This window comes from Pagrus major, chromosome 5 (assembly GCF_040436345.1).
Source record: "Pagrus major chromosome 5, Pma_NU_1.0".
NCBI lineage: Eukaryota > Metazoa > Chordata > Actinopteri > Spariformes > Sparidae > Pagrus > Pagrus major.
The window spans coordinates 1,260,795-1,282,055 of record NC_133219.1 but is presented as its reverse complement, the minus strand read 5'-3'; the positions used below and the strand labels follow the sequence as shown (position 1 = coordinate 1,282,055).

The 21,261-nt window shown below is 41.4% G+C and overlaps 2 protein-coding genes across 2 annotated transcripts; both read right to left on the bottom strand.

Annotated features, from left to right (window-relative positions):
* Positions 1-10,832: 10,832 nt before the first annotated feature.
* LOC140996779 (uncharacterized) lies at positions 10,833-16,583 on the bottom strand. Its single transcript, XM_073467263.1, has one exon. It carries the CDS (start codon positions 16,581-16,583, stop codon positions 10,833-10,835), a length of 5,751 nt encoding a protein of 1,916 aa, XP_073323364.1.
* A 230-nt stretch (positions 16,584-16,813) lies between these two features.
* On the bottom strand, positions 16,814-18,926 carry LOC140996774 (uncharacterized). The gene is made up of 4 exons (XM_073467258.1): positions 18,333-18,926; positions 17,654-18,302; positions 16,917-17,611; positions 16,814-16,822 (listed from the first exon to the last, which is right to left on the bottom strand). Exons 1-4 carry the CDS (start codon positions 18,924-18,926, stop codon positions 16,814-16,816), a joined length of 1,947 nt encoding a protein of 648 aa, XP_073323359.1.
* Between the last annotated feature and the right edge of the window lie 2,335 nt (positions 18,927-21,261).

Below are 21,261 nucleotides of genomic sequence, written 5' to 3'. Positions count from 1 at the left end.
AAACATTATATCTATATGTTCCCTGAATACAGCCGAACCGTGTGATGTAGGCCACGCCCACGTTCGCACTGAATTTCCATTTGCAAATTCGCCAAATGTCGCAAACCTACTTTTTCGAACTCCTCCCAGGCAATTTTTCCAATTTGCACCAAACTTTGCACGCAGCATCTCTGGACCCTCCTGACAAAAAGTTATTAAAAGAAATGTGCTAGTCCACAGAACGGCCAAAATATAAAACAACAATTTCCTGCGCATTGTGGTCAAACAGACATTCTTGTGTATCTTGATGAAATACAGTCCGATTAACACAAAACTTTTGGCAATTGTGTTCCATGGCACGATGAGCATTTCTACAAAATTTCGTGCAAATCGACCAATAGGTGGCGCTTTTATTGCTAAATGACGAAATGACAGCTTCACTGCCTTCACTTTCATTTCCTCAATGGAAGTTGTTGCAAGTAGAAACCCCGACAGCAGCATGTCACAACAGCAGCATGTAACGACAGCAGCACGCCCCGACCCGCGTGGACTGCGAGGGCCCGTTCATCGCTGCTTGCAGCTTTAATTAGGGCCCGAGCAGGGAACCTGCGAGGTCCCTATTGTTTTTCGAATGATTATTAGGGCCCGAGCAGGGAACCTGCGAGGTCCCTATTGTAATTGTAGTGATTATTATTTTTTTTTTTTTTCTTCTGACGAAATGATCGCATTTTTCACTGCCTGAACATACCCCAAAAGTCATCAAACTTGGAATATAGATCAGACCTGGCGAAAAATTTTATAATCTGTTGTCATTGTGAATTTTCAGCACTAGGTGGCGCTATAATCAAGGAAAGTGTGTTTTGGCTAATAACTCCCACATACTTTGTCGCACATTCAAAAACCTTATATCCACGCGTTCAGTGAATCTTGCTGAATCTCCTGATATAGGCCACGCCCATTTCCGCCTACCGTTTTTTCCCGCTAGCGCGCGAAATGTTGCAAACCTACTTTTTCGAACTCCTCCCGGGCAATTTCACCGATTTTCACCAAACTTTGCACACAGCATCTGTGGACCCTCCTGACAAAAAGTTATTAAAAGAATTTTGCTATTCCAAACAATACTCAAGTTATTAAATAACAAATTCCTGTGGATTCGGGTCACAACAGGAAGTGTTGCATATCTCCACATTGGTGTGTCCAAATGACGTGAAACTCGGGATACTACTTCCACATGAGCCCCTAAGGCTCTGTGCAAAATCTTGGCCCTTGACCACTAGGTGGCGCTATTTAAATTCAAGTATTTTATATCTCGACATCAGTTGGTCAGATTAACACAAAACTTGGTACACTCATTGCCAATGGCCTCTTGAGGACAACTGACGAAGGTCTTATTGATCTGACACTAGGTGGCGCTCTGGTGGCAGTTTCATTTTATAATTGCCACTGTGCCCACACCATAACACTTATGGATATGAAACTGATTGGGGTGGTATAGACTGGCATCTATAACTCACACACCAAAAATCGCCAGCAGGTGGCGCTATTATCAACACAAAACAGTTTTTGACCAATAACTCCCACGTAATTTGTCGGACATTGTTAAACCTTATATCTACGTGTTCCCTGAATTCACCTGAATTGTATGATGTAGGCCCCGCCCACTTTTGCGCTAAATTTCCATTCGCAAATGCGCAAAATGTCACAAACCTACATTTTCGAACTCCTCCCAGGCAATTTCTCCGATTTGCACCAAACTTTGCACGCAGCATCTGTGGACCCTCCTGACAAAAAGTTATTAAAAGAAATGTGCTAGTCCACACAACGCCCAAAATATAAAACAACAATTTCCTGCACATTGTGGTCAAACAGACATTCTTGCATATCTTGATGAAATACAGTCCGATTAACACAAAACTTTTTTGATTTGTCTTCCATGCCCACATGAGGGTTTGTGCCAAATTCGGTGCATATCCACCAATAGGTGGCGCTTTTATTGCTAAATGACGAAATGACAGCTTGACTGCCTTCACTTTCATTTCCTCAATGGAAGTTGTTGCAAGTAGAAGCCCCGACAGCAGCATGTCACGACAGCAGCATGCCCCGACAGCAGCATGCCCCGACAGCAGCGCGCCCCGACAGCAGCACGCCCGACAGCAGCACGCCCCGACGCGCGTGGACTGCGAGGGCCCGTTCATCGCTGCTTGCAGCTTTAATTTATTTTTTGTTATTTTTCTTCTTCCCAAATGATCGCATTTTTCACTGCCTGAACATACCCCAAAACTCATCAAACTTGGAATATAGATCAGACCTGGCGAAAAATTTTATAATCTGTTGTCGTTGTGAATTTTCAGCACTAGGTGGCGCTATAATCAAGGAAAGTGTGTTTTGGCTAATAACTCCCACATACTTTGTCGCACATTCAAAAACCTTATATCCACGCGTTCAGTGAATCTTGCTGAATCTCCTGATATAGGCCACGCCCATTTCCGCCTACCGTTTTTTTTCGCTAGCTCGCGAAATGTCGCAAACCTACTTTTTCGAACTCCTCCCGGGCAATTTCACCCATTTGCTCCAAACTTTGCACACAACATCTGTGGACCCTTCTGACAAAAAGTTATTAAAAGAATTTTGATACGCCAAAGAACACTCAAGTTATTAAATAACAACTTCCTGTGGATTCGGGTCACAACAGGAAGTGTTGCATATCTCCACATTGGTCTGTCCGAATGACGTCAAACTCAGGATACTACTTCCACATGAGCCCCTAAGGCTCTGTGCGAAATCTTCGCCCATGACCACTAGGTGGCGCTATTTAAATTGAAGTATTTTATATCTCGACATTGGTTGGTTGGATTAACACAAAACTTGGTACACTCATTGCCAATGGCCTCCTGAGGACAGCTGACAAAGGGGTTACCGATCTGACACTAGGTGGCGCTCTGGTGGCAGTTTCATTTTATATTTGGCACTGTGCCCACACCATAACACTTATGGATCTGAAATTCATTGGGGTGGTATAGACTGGCCCCTGTAACTCACACACCAAAAATCACCAGCAGGTGACGCTATTATCAAGAAAAAACGTTTTTTGCTAATTACTCCCACGTAATATGGTGCAAATTGTTAAACATTATATCTATATGTTCCCTGAATACAGTTGAACTGTGTGATGTAGGCCACGCCCACTTTTGCGCTAAATTTCCATTCGCAAATGCGCAAAATGTCGCAAACATACATTTTCGAACTCCTCCCAGGTAATTTCTCCGATTTGCACCAAACTTTGCACGCAGCATCTGTGGACCCTCCTGACAAAAAGTTATTAAAAGAAATGTGCTAGTCCACAGAACGGCCAAAATATAAAACAACAATTTCCTGCGCATTGTGGTCAAACAGACATTCTTGTGTATCTTGATGAAATACAGTCCGATTAACACAAAACTTTTGCCAATTGTGTTCCATGGCACGATGAGCATTTCTACAAAATTTCGTGCAAATCGACCAATAGGTGGCGCTATTATCAAGAAAAAACGTTTTTTGCTAATGACTCCCACATAATATGGTGCACATTGTTAAACATTATATCTATATTTTCCCTGAATACAGCCGAACCGTGTGATGTAGGCCACGCCCATGTTCGCACTGAATTTCCATTTGCAAATTCGCCAAATGTCGCAAACCTACTTTTTCGAACTCCTCCCAGGCAATTTTTCCGATTTGCACCAAACTTTGCATGCAGCATCTGTGGACTCTCCTGACAAAAAGTTATTAAAAGAAATGTGCTAGTCCACACAACGCCAAAAATATAAAACAACAATTTCCTGCACATTGTGGTCAAACAGACATTCTTGTGTATCTTGATGAAATACAGTCCAATTAACACAAAACTTTTCCCTGTTGTGTTCCATGGCCACATGACGATTTCTGACAAATTTGGTGCAAATCAGCCAATAGGGGGCGCTTTTATTGCTAAATGACAAAATAACAACTTGACTGCCTTCACTTTTGATTCCTCAACGGAAGTTGTTGCATGAACAAGCCCCGACGGCAGCATGTAACGACGGCAGCATGTAACGACGGCAGCATGTAACGACACCAGCACGCCCCGACGCGCGTGGACTGCGAGGGCCCGTTCATCGCTGCTTGCAGCTTTAATTAGGGCCCGAGCAGGAAACCTGCGAGGTCCCTATTGTAATCGTATCGATTCTTATTATTATTATTATTATTTTTCTGCCAAAATGATCGCATTTTTCACTGCCTGAACATACCCCAAAACTCACCAAACTTGGAATATAGATCAGACCTGGCGAAAAATTTTATAATCTGTTGTCGTTGTGAATTTTCACCACTAGGTGGCGCTACAATCAAGGAAAGTGCGTTTTGGCTAATAACTCCCACATACTTTGTCGCACATTCAAAAACCTTATATCCACGCGTTCAGTGAATTGTGCTGAATCTCCTGATATAGGCCACGCCCATTTCCGCCTACCGTTTTTTTTCGTTAGCTCGCGAAATGTCAAAAACCTACTTTTTCGAACTCCTCCCAGGCAATTTCACCGATTTGCCCCAAACTTTGCACACAGCATCTGTGGACCCTTCTGACAAAAAGTTATTAAAAGAATTTTGATATTCCAAAGAATACTCAAGTTATTAAATAACAACTTCCTGTGAAATCGGGTCACAACAGGAAGTGTTGCATATCTCCACATTGGTGCGTCCAAATGACGTGAAACTCAGGATACTACTTGCGCATGAGCCCCAAAGGCTCTGTGCGAAATGTTGGCCGACGACCACTAGGTGGCGCTATTTAAATTGAAGTATTTTATATCTCAACATCGGTTGGTCGGATGAACACAAAACTTGGTACACTCATTGCCACTGCCCTCCTGAGGATAGCTGACAAAGGGGTTACCGATCTGACACTAGGTGGCGCTCTGGTGGCAGTTTCATTTTATATTTGGCACTGTGCCCACACCATAACACTTATGGATATGAAATTCATAGGGGTGGTATAGACTGGCCCCTGTAACTCACACACCAAAAATCACCAGCAGGTGGCGCTATTATCAAGAAAAAATGTTTTTTGCTAATTACTCCCACATAATATGGTGCACATCGTTAAACATTATATCTATATGTTCCCTGAATACAGCCGAACTGTGTGATGTAGGCCACGCCCACGTTCGCACTGAATTTCCATTCGCAAATTCGCCAAATGTCGCAAACCTACTTTTTCGAACTCCTCCCAGGCAATTTTTCCAATTTGCACCAAACTTTGCACACAGCATCTGTGGACTCTCCTGACAAAAAGTTATTAAAAGAATTGTGATAGTCTAAAGCACGGCCAAAATATAAAACAACAATTTCCTGCACGTTGTGGTAAACCACACAGTCTTGCATATCTTGATGAAATACAGTCCGATTAACACAAAACTTTTTTGATTTGTCTTCCATGCCCACATGAGGGTTCGTGCCAAATTCGGTGCATATCCACCAATAGGTGGCGCTTTTATTGCTAAATGACGAAATGACAGCTTGACTGCCTTCACTTTCATTTCCTCAATGGAAGTTGTTGCATGTAGAAGCCCCGACAGCAGCATGTCACGACAGCAGCTTGCCCCAACGGCAGCATGTCCCGACAGCAGCACGCCCGACAGCAGCACGCCCCGACCCGCGTGGACTGCGAGGGCCCGTTCATCGCTGCTTGCAGCTTTAATTATTATTATTTTCCTTTGTCCGTAATGATCGCATTTTTCACTGCCTGAACATACCCCAAAAGTCACCAAACTTGGAATATAGATCACACCTGGCGAAAAATTTTATAATCTGTTGTCGTTCAGAATTTTCACCAGTAGGTGGCGCTACAATCAAGAAAAGTGTGTTTTGGCTAATAACTCCCATATACTTTGTTGCACATTCAAAAACCTTACATCCACGCGTTCAGTGAATTGTGCTGAATCTCCTGATATAGGCCACGCCCATTTCTGCCTACCATTTTTTTCGCTAGCTCGCCAAATGTTGTAAACCTACTTTTTCGAACTCCTCCCAGGCAATTTCACCGATTTGCGCCAAACGTTGCACACAGCATCTGTGGATGCTCCTGACAAAAAGTTATTAAAAGAATTTTGCTATTCCAAACAATACTCAAGTTATTAAATAACTACTTCCTGCAGATTTCGTTCCAAACAGGAAGCGTTGCATATCTCCACATTGGTTTGTCCGAATGACGTGAAACTCAGGATACTACTTCCTCATGAGGCCCTAAGGCTCTGTGCTAAATTTTGGCCGACGACCACTAGGTGGCGCTATTTAAATTGAAGTATTTTATATCTCGACATCGGTTGGTCGAATGAACACAAAACTTGGTACACTCATTGCCAATGCCCTCCTGAGGATAGCTGACAAAGGGGTTACCGATCTGACACTAGGTGGCGCTCTGGTGGCAGTTTCATTTTATATTTGCCACTGTGCCCACACCATAACACTTATGGATATGAAATTCATAGGGGCGGTACAGACTGGCCCCTGTAACTCACACACCAAAAATGACCAGCAGGTGGCGCTATTATCAAGAAAAAAAGTTTTTTGCTAATTACTCCCACATAATATGGTGCACATTTTTAAACATTATATCTATATGTTCCCTGAATACAGCCGAACCGTGTGATGTAGGCCACGCCCACGTTCGCACTGAATTTCCATTTGCAAATTCGCCAAATGTCGCAAACCTACTTTTTCGAACTCCTCCCAGGCAATTTTTCCAATTTGCACCAAACTTTGCACGCAGCATCTCTGGACCCTCCTGACAAAAAGTTATTAAAAGAAATGTGCTAGTCCACAGAACGGCCAAAATATAAAACAACAATTTCCTGCGCATTGTGGTCAAACAGACATTCTTGTGTATCTTGATGAAATACAGTCCGATTAACACAAAACTTTTGGCAATTGTGTTCCATGGCACGATGAGCATTTCTACAAAATTTCGTGCAAATCGACCAATAGGTGGCGCTTTTATTGCTAAATGACGAAATGACAGCTTCACTGCCTTCACTTTCATTTCCTCAATGGAAGTTGTTGCAAGTAGAAACCCCGACAGCAGCATGTCACAACAGCAGCATGTAACGACAGCAGCACGCCCCGACCCGCGTGGACTGCGAGGGCCCGTTCATCGCTGCTTGCAGCTTTAATTAGGGCCCGAGCAGGGAACCTGCGAGGTCCCTATTGTTTTTCGAATGATTATTTATTTTTTGTTATTTTTCTTCTTCCCAAATGATCGCATTTTTCACTGCCTGAACATACCCCAAAACTCATCAAACTTGGAATATAGATCAGACCTGGCGAAAAATTTTATAATCTGTTGTCGTTGTGAATTTTCAGCACTAGGTGGCGCTATAATCAAGGAAAGTGTGTTTTGGCTAATAACTCCCACATACTTTGTCGCACATTCAAAAACCTTATATCCACGCGTTCAGTGAATCTTGCTGAATCTCCTGATATAGGCCACGCCCATTTCCGCCTACCGTTTTTTTTCGCTAGCTCGCGAAATGTCGCAAACCTACTTTTTCGAACTCCTCCCAGGCAATTTCACCGATTTGCACAAAACTTTGCACACAGCATCAGTGGACCCTCCTGACAAAAAGTTATTAAAAGAATTTTGCTATTCCAAACAATACTCAAGTTATTAAATAACAACTTCCTGTGGATTCGGGTCAAAACAGGAAGTGTTGCATATCTCCACATTGCTGTGTCCGAATGACGTGAAACTCAGGATACTACTTCCCCATGAGCCCCTAAGGCTCTGTGCAAAATCTTGGCTCATGACCACTAGGTGGCGCTCTTTAAATTGAAGTATTTTATATCTCGACATTGGTCGGTTGGATTAACACAAAACTTGGTACACTGATTGCCAATGTCCTCCTGAGGACAACTGATGAAGGGGTTACCGATCTGACACTAGGTGGCGCTCTGGTGGCAGTTTCATTTTATAATTGGCACTGTGCCCACACCATAACACTTATTGATATGAAACTGATTGGGGTGGTATAGACTGGCATCTGTAACTCACACACCAAAAATCACCAGCAGGTGGCGCTATTATCAAGAAAAAACGTTTTCTGCTAATTACTCCCACATAATATGGTGCACATTGTTAAACATTATATCTATATGTTCCCTGAATACAGCCGAACAGTGTGATGTAGGCCACGCCCACGTTCGCACTGAATTTCCATTTGCAAATTCGCCAAATGTCGCAAACCTACTTTTTCGAACTCCTCCCAGGCAATTTTTCCAATTTCCACCAAACTTTGCACGCAGCATCTGTGGACCCTCCTGACAAAAAGTTATTAAAAGAAATGTGCTAGTCCACAGAACGGCCAAAATATAAAACAACAATTTCCTGCGCATTGTGGTCAAATACAGACATTCTTGTGTATCTTGATGAAATACAGTCCGATCAACACAAAACTTTTGGCAATTGTGTTCCATGGCACGATGAGCATTTCTACTAAATTTCGTGCAAATCGACCAATAGGTGGCGCTTTTATTGCTAAATGATGAAATGACAGCTTGACTGCCTTCACTTTCATTTCCTCAATGGAAGTTGTTGCATGTAGAAGCCTCGACAGCTTTTGCAGCCTTGTCAGTCTGATGGCGAGTTATCACCTTTCTGTCAGCACTAACATATTGTTAGTAATCAAAGAAGCTCTGAGGCTTTGTTCTATATGTTATAATACAAGATTTAAGCATTGAGCTACAATCAGGCAACATTCGTGATTTTGGCAACATTCGTGATTTTGTACAATCAAACTAACCAAAAACTTCTTATTGATGATCATTATAAAGTTTCACGGTGTTCCTGTGACCATGGTAACTCATGGTGCCAGAGGGGAGGAAGAGACGCTGAATGAAGCAGTTTACACAGATACATACACACATACACAGATAGACACTGATTTCATTTCTCCTTATAATCAGCAAACTATCCACTCTTATCCCAATTTTGTGAAAGACACAGATTTGTAATGTGAAGAACTTTCAAGCACTTAAACTAAAATCCAAGCACTTTTCAGACCTTGAAAACACAACATTGAAATTCAAGCACTTTCAAGGACTTCAAGCACCCCTACAAACCCTGTGGAAAACAGCACTAGAGTAAGCCTACAACACACTATTGACCGAGCCATATACCGTGTGTGGTTAACGAAATCATCTGGCAGCAGCTACAGTGAGGATCAGGACTTTTAAGCGGGCGCTGTTTATCAACCTGCTACAGGTGCGTGTGAGTGTGATCCCTCCCGACACTGCAAACTCTGCCCAGCCTTCCAGTGCACCTCTGCAAGGAAACAGAACACACAAGCACAAAAAACAGAACACAGACACTGCAGCCATTGATCTAACAAGATAATTATTATACTTTTCAGTGTCTGTTCTTTGTATTTTCACTGCAGTTATGCATGTTCACCACTAGTTGGAAACACCGTTTACAGAATTAAAAGCTGTTAAATAAAATTTGGTCATGATTATGTTTGAATGATATTTTTTTGTGGTAATGTAAGGGGTAATTTGATGTTGATTTTGTGTTATGGACTTCATTCACACTTGTTATACATTTAATATAGTAAAATATGGCCTTTCATTGTAAATTCTAAAACAATCAGCAGGACACCGCCGGGAATCAAACCCCGTCCCACTAAACCAGGAGTACCATTACCACTGCCTTTTGCTTTTTGAGGCTATATGAAAGGTACAGCTAAACCTGCATTAGCAACAGCATATGAGTTGCAGAAGCAGACATTATCATTTTTTTCATCACACATGGAGATTTAGACAAATTCTGCAGTTTGGAATAAGTGTCATACATGACGCACATTTGTCAATGGAGGTTTTACTTATGAATACTGTTGTAATGCGGGAAAAGAAACCACTGTTACTTAAGTCACTGACAGTTGTTAGTTTTAATGTATTGACTAAAACATTGTTTTCTTGTTATGGAAGTTACTGACAGTTGTTGAAGACAAGGCCTTTCATGTAAATGCCAAAACAATCAGCAAGACACCGCAGGGATTCGAACCCCATCCCAGTAAACCAGGAGTACCATTACCAGTGCCGTTTGCTTTTTGAGGCTATATGAAAGGTAAAGCAAAACCTGCATTAGCAACAGCATATGACTGGCAGCAATTGTTATTATGTGATTACTGCAGTACAGTAAGTGCTATATATGAGCTTAAACGTCTGACTCATAAAACTCCAAATGTGTATCATTGAAATTAGTGATTAGAACTATTATTATTATTTGTCATAACATGTTTTAGTTTAAAATGCTGTTGTAATGCAGGAAACGAAACCCTTTTTATATCTACGTTTTGTTTTTTTTTGTTTTTTTTATATTGAACACACAGTATAGAATTACACAAAACTCCTAAGGAAAGGTGCATATATAAATAACTAAACATTATGTAGAACTTTTTTTTAGGTTTTTATATATTTTTTGTGATTTTTTAAAAATTTTATATTGAACACACAATATAGAACTATACAAAACACCTAAGGAAAAATGCATATATAAATAACTACACATTATGAAGAAGTTTTTCTTGTTTTTTTATATATTAAAACACATAACATAAAACTCCTAAAAGGTAACATGCATAAAAATAACTACAATATAAAACTTATCAAAAATTATTTTATATATATATATATATATATATATATATATATATATATATATATATATATATATATATATATATATATATATATATATATATATGCATACACACACACACACACACACTCACTATATAACTATATAATAGTTATTATATATAATAATGTATATAATAACTATTCTTCTAGGTTCTAGATGTAAAAGAACACATGATTCCCTCATGGTCACTGAAATAAGTTGGCACCACTAATGATTCAACAATATAATGTGTTGTTTTCACATACACATGATCAATTAGTGTGCCGTTTTCTGTTGTCGGTTGTTTCACAAATTGAACAAACCCTTTGTTTGTCATGAATTTGGCGACTGACGATGATTTCAAAATGTCATCATTGAAATCTCCCATGACAGCAATTGTGTCACTTTTTGGATTCAGCCAATCAAGTAATTTGCCTAAATATTGTTTAAACAAAGTCATGGGATAAGATGGTGGTCTGTAAATTACTGCCATCAATATGTTATATGTAGTGCAGTGGTAAACCAAACATTCTAAATTTACATTTGGTACGAGGAGCACATTACATGCCAAATTGTCTGCACTATAGAGGCCAACTCCACCATGTTGTTGGCATTGAATTTCTGTCAATATTGGATTGCTGCTACTGTAGGACAAATTCCTTGGCTGATTATGAAAAACATAACCGTCCATCTTTACAGTTTCAAATGAGGAAACTGCAGGCAGCCATGTTTCTGTAACAGCAATGCAGTTAAGCTGTAAATGCTGTGTACACAATGCCAAATCAAACACATGTTGGGTCAAATTTTGCACATTCATCAAAAACACAGTAAAGGTCTGTGTACTGAATTTGTGCCTTGTAATGTTGGTGACCATGAAGGGAGGCATGTTTTCAATTGCATCTTTAATTGTATCCTTACAATAGATGACCTTTTCCTTAAAATCCCTAATTACTAACCCTGACAAATTTCTAACCCGACTCAGAGCTACATACGCCTGTCCAGCTGCAAAAATTTTTTCAAGCGACACAACCGCTTCATCTACTGTAATGCCCTGTACTTTATGTACTGTACAAGCCCAGGCAAGCTTCAGTGGAAACTGCCTACGCATTCCACCCTTTTTAGTCACCCTGTCCTCTTCAGGTGCAATGCCCGTGGAACCCATTTCCACTGCAGAGGCAAATGCACAGCGTTTCCTCTTATGTACGCCTACCCTATCGTCATCAAATTTAACATACACTGTCTGAGGAAACCTCGTTCCATCGTTCTCTGGATAAACTATGTGTGTGACAGTGCCACACACTCCATTAACCAGACCATCCGCTACATCTAAGTTTTTTAACAACATTACACGGGCATCTTTCCCTAAAAGCAGCGTCTCATCCAGACATGTGTCGTATGCTCTGGAATGATGTCCGCTTATCAACTCGAGCTTGCCTGTTTTCTTACTGTTAACATAATCCTGAGCCTCTATCTCGACATAATCCGGACAGCTCTTCAACAACTGCTGTACATTATGCTCATTTACTTGTCGATTTGTGGGAAATATGTGCAACGCTGAGCTGTCCTCGCCAGTTTCACAGCGTTGTAATATTTCAATGTCGCTATCCAACATCACGGTACCTTTTGAACGACTTCTAACTCTGTTCAACAACTCTGCAAATACGTGATCTTTCTGACGAACGATTGTTTTCAATTCCGCAATCTTAAACAACCGAGACCACAAATCAACACCTACGTCATCTATATACAAAGCTTTCCCTTTCACTGGAGGCAACTGATAAAAATCTCCAACTGCAATTACACTAACATTTCCAAACGGGGAATAGTCACCAGATTGCTTAATTTGTCTTAATCTTCCATGGATATAAGCCAATAGTTTATGATCTACCATAGAGATTTCATCTATTATCAAAAGCTGCAAGCTACTATATTTAGCACGTAAAGAATTCAGCTTCTCCTCACCCAATGGAGTGTAAGGTAAGCGTACATCTTTACCAATGCTAAATGCATTGTGAATAGTAGCCGCATTTAAATTGTGTGCCGCTATCCCCGTAGGAGCTGTTAGTAGAACGCAAATGTCATCCGGATCGCAACACGCTCTCGACAACAACCTCATTGCCTCGTACTGTAAAGCCTTGATCAAATGGCTCTTACCTGTCCCCGCACCGCCTGTAATAAACACATGTATCGGATCTGGCTTGGCTCCATTTACCCTATCTAAGCACCACTGCCTAATCTGATAAAAAATACACATCTGTGTCTCATTCAGAGACCTAACTAAAGCCAGACCGTCACGTCTGCAGAGGACATTGTTCCTCTTTTCTAAATGTGCAACATCTTTACTGTTTACCGCTAAATCTGGAATGCTATCTACGGGTTCGTCCACTATCTGCTCAGTCTCTCTACGTTCCTCTATACACTCTAAACGCTCCAACTCCTGCTCTGGGCACAGCTCGCACCAGGCATCTTCCACAACACCATCACAACTGATTGAATTTTGGATATAATCCAACTTGTCTGCATCTCTTTCAAATTTGCATCTATTCTGATCGACAAGTGCTTTCACTGAATGTAGCAATTTATCACCTAATCTCACATGACCATGACTATAAAACTGCTCAAACGTCTCAAACCCTGGTGGTTTGAGCTGCCCATCTTTACAATACGGCAGGAACAACTGCAAAATGCTCAGATGGAAGAGTTCTGGATTCTTAGTCTCGGAAAAGCGCACGTAACGAACAACACCAGGCTGCGAACGTGTTCTTTTCACAACAAAGCCACAATTATTGTTTAATTTAACCCTATTGACACATGTTTCATTTTTACTCAAAACACGATACTCTGATGCAAATGTTGCCAAGCACATGTCATTAAATGTACTATTTTTTGGCCTGTTCTTGTACCTGTCAACAATGTTCCTCATCCACATATCTTCATCGGTAAGATCATGTGAAGATGCCTTTTGTTTTAACACACTTAAAGGCAAACTCATTCTAACTGTATTCTCCCCTACCGGCACAAACACAACTTTCCTAGAGCACTCTTTAAGATGCATGTTTGTCAATCTATACACTGCCTCTTGAGCACAAACATCCCTGTTGTGTAAATACACACTTCCTAAATTTTTCAATGCATCTTTAGCACTACTATTACCCTCTTTAGCTGCTTCCCTCTGAGCATTTCCTAACAACAACCCCATCTCCTTTTCTGCCTTGGAGATGTAAGAAATAATGTACACCACACAAGCATAGGCATCAACGACATATTGGATGTCAATATTAGCATTCCAGCACTTCAAAAGTGGTTTGCTATACTGATTTATCCAAACCTCGTTCGCCTGCCTCTTCAAAACAACATGCGTCTTCCTACCAACACGATTGTACGCGGCCTCAAAAACAGTTTGATTTAATCCTAAATGTCTAAACAACTGTTCCACACTATCAAAACTGGCATTCTCATCTGAAAGAGCTGTTTTAATTTTTGTCATAATGGCGACTGCAATCTCTTTTTTCATGATCTCTGGTTTTTTCTGCCCCTCATTTTTGCATGCACAGCTGTCCAATTTCTGTGCTTGATCTACCTTACATTTACAAGATTTTGTGCCGTCCTCTTCACCAACTTCACGTGAAATAAAAGTTTTTGCGGACGGCGGCTTAGGAAAATTGAAACGACAAACAGTTTTATTCTTTTTACAAGATTTTGAATGTCGTTTTGAATGTTGTTGCACAGATGTAACAATGTCCAATAATGTTTCATCCTGTGCTGGTTTCTCACATGTAACATACTGATCAATAAATTTAACTACCTCTTCATCTGTGTTTTTATCAATTATTGGGGCATTCTCTATCCAAAACAGGCAGTGAACATGTGGTGATCCACGCTGCTGGAATTCCACCCTATAAAAATAATCCTTTATTTTGCCAATAGGATTAGATGGAGACATGAGCACCTCTCTCAAAAAACAATGCCAGCGAAAATCAAACATTGTGGCCGCAGTGACCGGATTGCCACGCAAAAGTTGACACCTATCTGCCCATTCTAACTGTTCAGCTGTCTCTGTTCTACCTGCCTGCTTCAAAATACTATTGAGGAGATTTTTCCACCGCATGTCAGCTGAAGAAAACGAACAAAACCAGGTGGGGACACCAAGCTGACGAACACAAGCCAACAAATCACGCTGGGCCGCCTGCCAAAAAGATGGGGTACCTCGAATAGGTTTAAGAAAACGAAACCCATCATCAAACTGCAACAACTTTTTCAAAGATTCTTCGTCATTCAATACATTTCTGCTAACTTTTTGAGATCTAGCACCTCCTTTACCCTTCCGCAATGCTATTGATACATTTGACACAACCTGTTCTACCTCAGATAAGTACTGAGCAAAAAAGATGTATTCAACATTTTGTGCAAATCTACCATCAGCATGTAAAATCCTGTTATTAAAATAACGCGACAAACTCAAACGATGCTGTCTACTATCACGATATGTACCAAGTCCACCAGGAAACAACACCGGGAAGCATTTTGCTTCATTTGTATGATCAGACAACAACCTGACAGGAGAGTTCCCTTCTGCTGGAGCCAAATTCAATATATCATCAAAATATTGATCCAGTGTTTCCTGACCAATATCTACAGGCATAAGACAAGTGTCCTGGAACATGCAATGTTGTTGTCTATCATGCAGAAGCTCATCTTCCCCAACATCTGCAGATGCTTCACCACCACCATTACAATCAGTATCTGGTTCCCTACAAAACTGGTTTATCCACACTTCATTAAACTCTACATCTTTATAATAGACATTTGTCTGTTTTAAATATTGCAAAGCCTGCCTTACACGCGTACTATCAACAAACTGATACTCATAATGTCCTTTATAAGTCAGCTTCCGCTTCAACTTTACCGGCAACAAAGATCCTTCCATGTCTGTACGTGGCAGCAAATTGCTCGTCTGCACAATATTTGCAGGAACACACGTTACAGGTCCATGTACTCCATTTTGCCCACCTTTAGGCAACGCCAACATCTTCATGAACGGAATATGCAACGCGATCAAATGTTGCTCTAAACTATTCAAACACGCCAGTTCTGGTGGAACAGGACAAACCGCCAAATTGTTCAATGCACATTCAGGTGGCACCACACCTTTACTAATCTTAGAATGACACGTGTTACAAATCCACAGCTGACCTCTAGCTGTACCCAACCATTTACACGACAATATGCAGTCTTCATTACATTTATGTAAATACTTTTCACTAATACATTTATTTGCTATTAAACTTATTTCTTCACTTTTAGTATAATCATCTCTTTTACATTTCAAAACCTGATGCTTAAACAACCCTCTGTGGCATACACAGCACACAAAATCTGGCCCATCTTTAACTTTTTCCCAAAACTTTTCTGTAACATAGTCAAACTGCTCTGCCTTTTCTCTATTTTTTTCCCTCTTTAATTTGGTTGCTGCTATAACCTGCTTCTTAAGCTCAAGATTTCCATGATACTTCCTTGTACTCATGGCTTTTACATACTGCCTGTGCACTTCACTTTCCCTATATTTCCTTTTACTCATCTCCTTAAGTTTATGCTTATGTACTACACTTTCCTTATATTGCCTTTGACTCATCTCTTTAACTTTATGCTTATATACTACATTTTCACTGTATTTCCTTTTAATCATTTCTATAACTTTATGCTTGTATATAACATTTTCTCTATATTTCCTTTTAATCATTTCAATGAGTTTATTCTTATATACTACATTGTCTCTATATTTCTTTTTATTCATTTCAATAACTTTAAGCTTATGCACTACATTTTCACTATATTGCCTTTGACTCCTCTCCTTAACTTTATGCTTATATACAACATTTTCTCTATATTTCCTTTTATTGATTTCAATGACTTTCATCCTATGCAACACATTGGTCTTATATTTCCTTTTACCAATTTCCTTGACTTTCTCTCTATGCAAATCATTTTCCTGGTATTTTGTTTTTGTTTTCAAGCTCTTTTTACTTTTCAAATATTTAGAAGACTTAACATTAGTTGGCTTAAATGTAAATGAAGTCTGCTCTTGTGTAGACACAGTACTGTCCTGCTGTTCTATAACATTATCTTCAATATCGATAACCTCTTCAGCTACACAACCTGAAACTACACCTTGACTTGACCTCACAGCACAAACACAACTATCTTTACTTTGCAATCTAAAATTGTACCCTTTGGAATGAGACGCGCTCACTTTGCAGTACCTATAACAAGTCTGCATCTGAGGCCGCATGACACAAACAACAGTCTCATAATGGTTACCGTTACAGTTCTCTAAATACACTGCCTGATTGGTCAACTGGCTGTTCTTGCAACTGTACTCAAGCCAGCGATCACCACAAAACGTGAAAATATTTACTCCTAAACAATCTGCTGCTGCTTGAATCTCCACTTCAGTGGCCCAACTACCAAGATAACTCATTCTCGATCTACTGAGATAATCTGCCATCGAGGAATACTCGGAACGCAACATATATGCTAGAGGATTGGCACGTAATTGCTTAAACACAGCTAATCTAATTTTTCGATGATTATTCTCTGTGCCACACACAGCTTGACTAACCGCTCTAAAGAAACAATTACCATCACCAACTATTTGCTCGTTCTTACAAGGAGCCCCTAATGCACCGACCTCTGTGGATGCCAGATCAAGTTTTTCCAACTCTACGTTCAACTGTTTGCACAAAGCTTGTGCAACATCACTACGCAGCGGATTAAACTGAAGACTTTTACTTGTCACATCGCTGACAAATACAACGTCTGAATTAACCACATTAACGTCCCTGCTTTTCAACTTTTTCGATCCACGATTACCCACTGAAATCTTGCGCTTCACACCTCTCTGACGAGTGCTGTCAAGTGTTACCTGTTCAGCCGACACTTTAAGTGCTGGCTGAAGAGGTAAGCTACAACCAAAGTCAACCTCTCTGCTTTCCTCATTTGCACTTTGACTTTTGTGAGTGACACAAACACCAGCAATCTCAAACAGCTTTGGAGAGTTCATTGCAGTGGCAAATTTGCATATGTGATCAAACACACGGTCAAGGCAACTAAAATACACAACAACGCTTAACCCGTTCTCATCTACCATGCCATCTGCATCGCGTGCGTGGGAGTCAACTACGGCATACTGCCCATCTCGACCAATGATAGCACACGTGGTGCCACTCACAGTCAGAAAGCATGTGTCATATTTACTACACATCTTTCTCAAACCATTCCTGAGAGTGGTGTACACGCCTGCATCAATAAGCTGTCCGTCAACCACATCAACGTCACCAGAAACGTAGTCAACATACTCAAACTGAAATTTCTGTCCATCAATAATTGACTCTTTGGGCAAATCTGGAACACACAGCAGTTCAGACCTCCCACTGATGGAATTACTTTCCCGCAACGACGTGTAGAGCTCATCCCCTAACTCTACAACCTTATCCAGATCACCAGACTGCCACGAAAACACAGAATCGATGCTGTGTTTGGCTAAAGCTACCAAACTTACAGCCATACACTGGAGCCCTCCGTGTTGGAACCGATCGTCCCCTTGATGAAAAGTTCCCCTGATGGAACTTACCTCAATCTCTGGCCTGACTGAAATGCTGTCCTGGACCTCTGCTGCAACATCGACATCAACAGTCTCGCCTGCAAACAATATACCACTCTCCCTGTCGCCATCAACTGGACACAACACGACAGAAATGCCATGGACGGCATACCACTTTGCCCCTAAAGACTCCTTCAAATGACTGATGTGAAGCATCAAGTCATTCAGGCACGTGTTGAACACAGCCACAGATGTGCCAATACTAGACGCCATCCCAGATGCATCACGCGTGCCACAATCAACAACCACAAAGTACTCATTATGAAGAACAATGGCACTAACCGCACCCCCAAGGTTCAACAGACACGTCCCGTGGTTAAACAAATGCTCTTGCAGCTTCTCGTACATCACGGTGTCCTCCTCCAGCCAATTAAAATCACTACGTGCTGGAGGAGGAATCGCTACCTGCCACTGCCTGCCAAACACATTGTGCTGTTCAATCAACTTGCACAACTCCTGTTTAGCACCGCTCTTCTGCCTAGCTTCAATGTAACTGGCCAGTTTGCCACCTTCTACGCCTATGCTATCAATATCTGTCCCTTTCCACGTACACACTGGAGAAATAACATGTTTCATAACAGCTGCAACACCACATGCCATGGGTGTATTTATGTCATAAGTGACTGGTGCACTTCTGACATAAATACCAGGGACAACAGACTGCAGGGACTCTGCACACCTGCAAGAAACGGGGTTAGCGTCACACTTACCTTTGTTGGACCTTGGTGTCGGCGAGACACCAAGATCGACGACAGGCTGAAGGTCCCCCCCCGGCGCAGCGACGGCGGTGGCAGCGGCGGCGACGGCGGTGGCGACCTAGAAGAAAAAAAAAACATTAAATGATCTGGATAAATAAACTGTACTACTATTATTATAAAAAGGTACTACACACACATTTTGCACAAACTGTACTAACCTCCCCCCTGGCGTCCACTTTCACATGAGCAGTTGCAGGCGGTGGCACACGTTTCACCACGGGCAAAGCTCTCGCCGGGACCTAGAGAAGATTTTTTACAATGATTATCCAATTATTGCCGTAATACTGCAGACACGCACCAAAAAAAATTCACAATAACTGAAATATTGAACAAAATCAAGACAAACCTTCTGGCTTGCAGAAGTCCGACGATGTTCCACTTTTGGACGCTAATGGAAGAAAAACAAAATACACTTTATTGAGCCATATTTGAGCCAAAGTCATTGTGGAACATATTGTGCAATTTTGCATGTTGTTGTGAGTGTATCAGCAAAAAGGAGATACTAAACAGACTTCAACAAACCAAGATATACAACTTGCATGCAGTTTACCTTTGAGCTTCGTGGAACATCAGTTGATTCAGGGCTAGGAAGATGGGATGGAACAGCAGCATCCATCGCAGCCAACACTGAACTGCTGAACCAAACAGGGTTTGGCTGGATGAAACAGTGCTGCAGTGCACTTGCGTCAACCTGTGAAATACATATAGAGAACGACTGCTCTGTCAAATCGCCATCATCTTCTCAACAATCATTTCAAAAAACAGTCCAGGTTCAATCAATCGTAACATACCTGCTGCTGAACCACCCTCTCTGCACCAGAGGACCGCTCAAGTTCCTCAGGTGCTCTCCTCTGTAATGACAAAATAAGATATTCTGTATTAAACACCCTGTCAACCATTACAGAGGTCAGCTGATCAATATTACATCAACCACAGTGTTACAATGTGTAAACAATTACCTTCCCGCCCTTGCCAACAGCTGTCCACCCAAAGGGGTCCGATGGACGAGGTACGGTGACCTGTCCCGTGACAACCACCTTTGGGACAACGTGCCTACGAGGCGGCGATGTTCTGGGAGCGACCACTAGCTTTGGTGTTGGAGGCTGCAGTTGTTCGAACGCAGCCGTCCACAGCAGCTCAGCTAGAATGGGCATGCCGTCACTATCGCTGAGGTGAACCTGTGAAAATAAGGAAAATGAAACAGATTAAATGATATGGATCTGCAATAACCTTGTCATTCAACTACAGAGAAAGTGTAGATGACACTATGTGCTCTACTTACACCATCTCTGCTCCACAGCTCACGACGGTTCATGGGGAAATGATCAGCTGTAGGGAAGTACCTGACACCTAAAACAGAAAAATAACAAAGATTATTGTAATATCTCTCTATGTAATATCTACATTTTAAAGGAATGATTATGGAAATTATAATATTCATCCAAACAGTCTGCCTAACAACATATCGTGCATCATACATGGAACTGTGGTCGAACTAGTCTTTTTAAAGCTTACCCATACGTGCTGCCACACGGCGGAACTCTTGACGCATGAAGTCTTGCTGAAGGACTTCAGCGGCCAAACGAGGTGGGAAGTCTGCGACACACACCTGTAGAGCAAAGTGGTTGTTAATAACAAATACATTTTGTCTGAAAATGCCATAACTAGTAATATAAATATACATTATTCTGCAACAGTTCATACAACTACATTAACTATGGTAATATATCAATACATACAATAGAAAAAAACCTACGTTAGACCATCGATCGCAGGCAGCGTGCAGGAGCTTAGCGAAGTCTGCCCCTGCCTCGTCGATGGTCCTGCTGGATGTCAGGTTGTTACTAGGTGCCAACACCAGGACTGCGTCAGGAGACCGAGGAACAACAGCATGCAGCAACTCGGTCCTCAGCTCCCTCGCACAGCCCCCGGGCGTGGACATGATGCCAAAGGAGAGGGACCCCTCTGGCATCGGGACAAAGCCATCTGCGATAGCACGCAGATGGGAATCTCCTACAAGAAGAACGAACTGGGAAAAAAATTGGACTGTTATTGAATGAAATGCACTAATTATTACAAGCGCTGTTGTTGTTATTATCATTATTTTACCTTCTCGTCAGGGAGTTGGCGCGGAATGACCAACTTGTGCTGTCGTCCCGTCAGAGACGACTTTGGCC

What these genes read in the sequence shown, in the direction of transcription:
- LOC140996779 (XM_073467263.1), bottom strand. Translation starts at nt 16,583, where the DNA reads ATGAAAGTCATTGAAATCAATAAAAGGAAATATAGAGAAAATGTTGTA.
- LOC140996774 (XM_073467258.1), bottom strand. Translation starts at nt 18,926, where the DNA reads ATGGCATGTGGTGTTGCAGCTGTTATGAAACATGTTATTTCTCCAGTG. An exon ending in ATGTCGATGTTGCAGCAGAG is followed by an intron (nt 18,303 to 18,332) that starts GTCCAGGACAGC and finishes GTCAGGCCAGAG; the next exon opens with ATTGAGGTAAGTTCCATCAG. An exon ending in TCAAAGTGCAAATGAGGAAA is followed by an intron (nt 17,612 to 17,653) that starts GCAGAGAGGTTG and finishes CTCTTCAGCCAG; the next exon opens with CACTTAAAGTGTCGGCTGAA.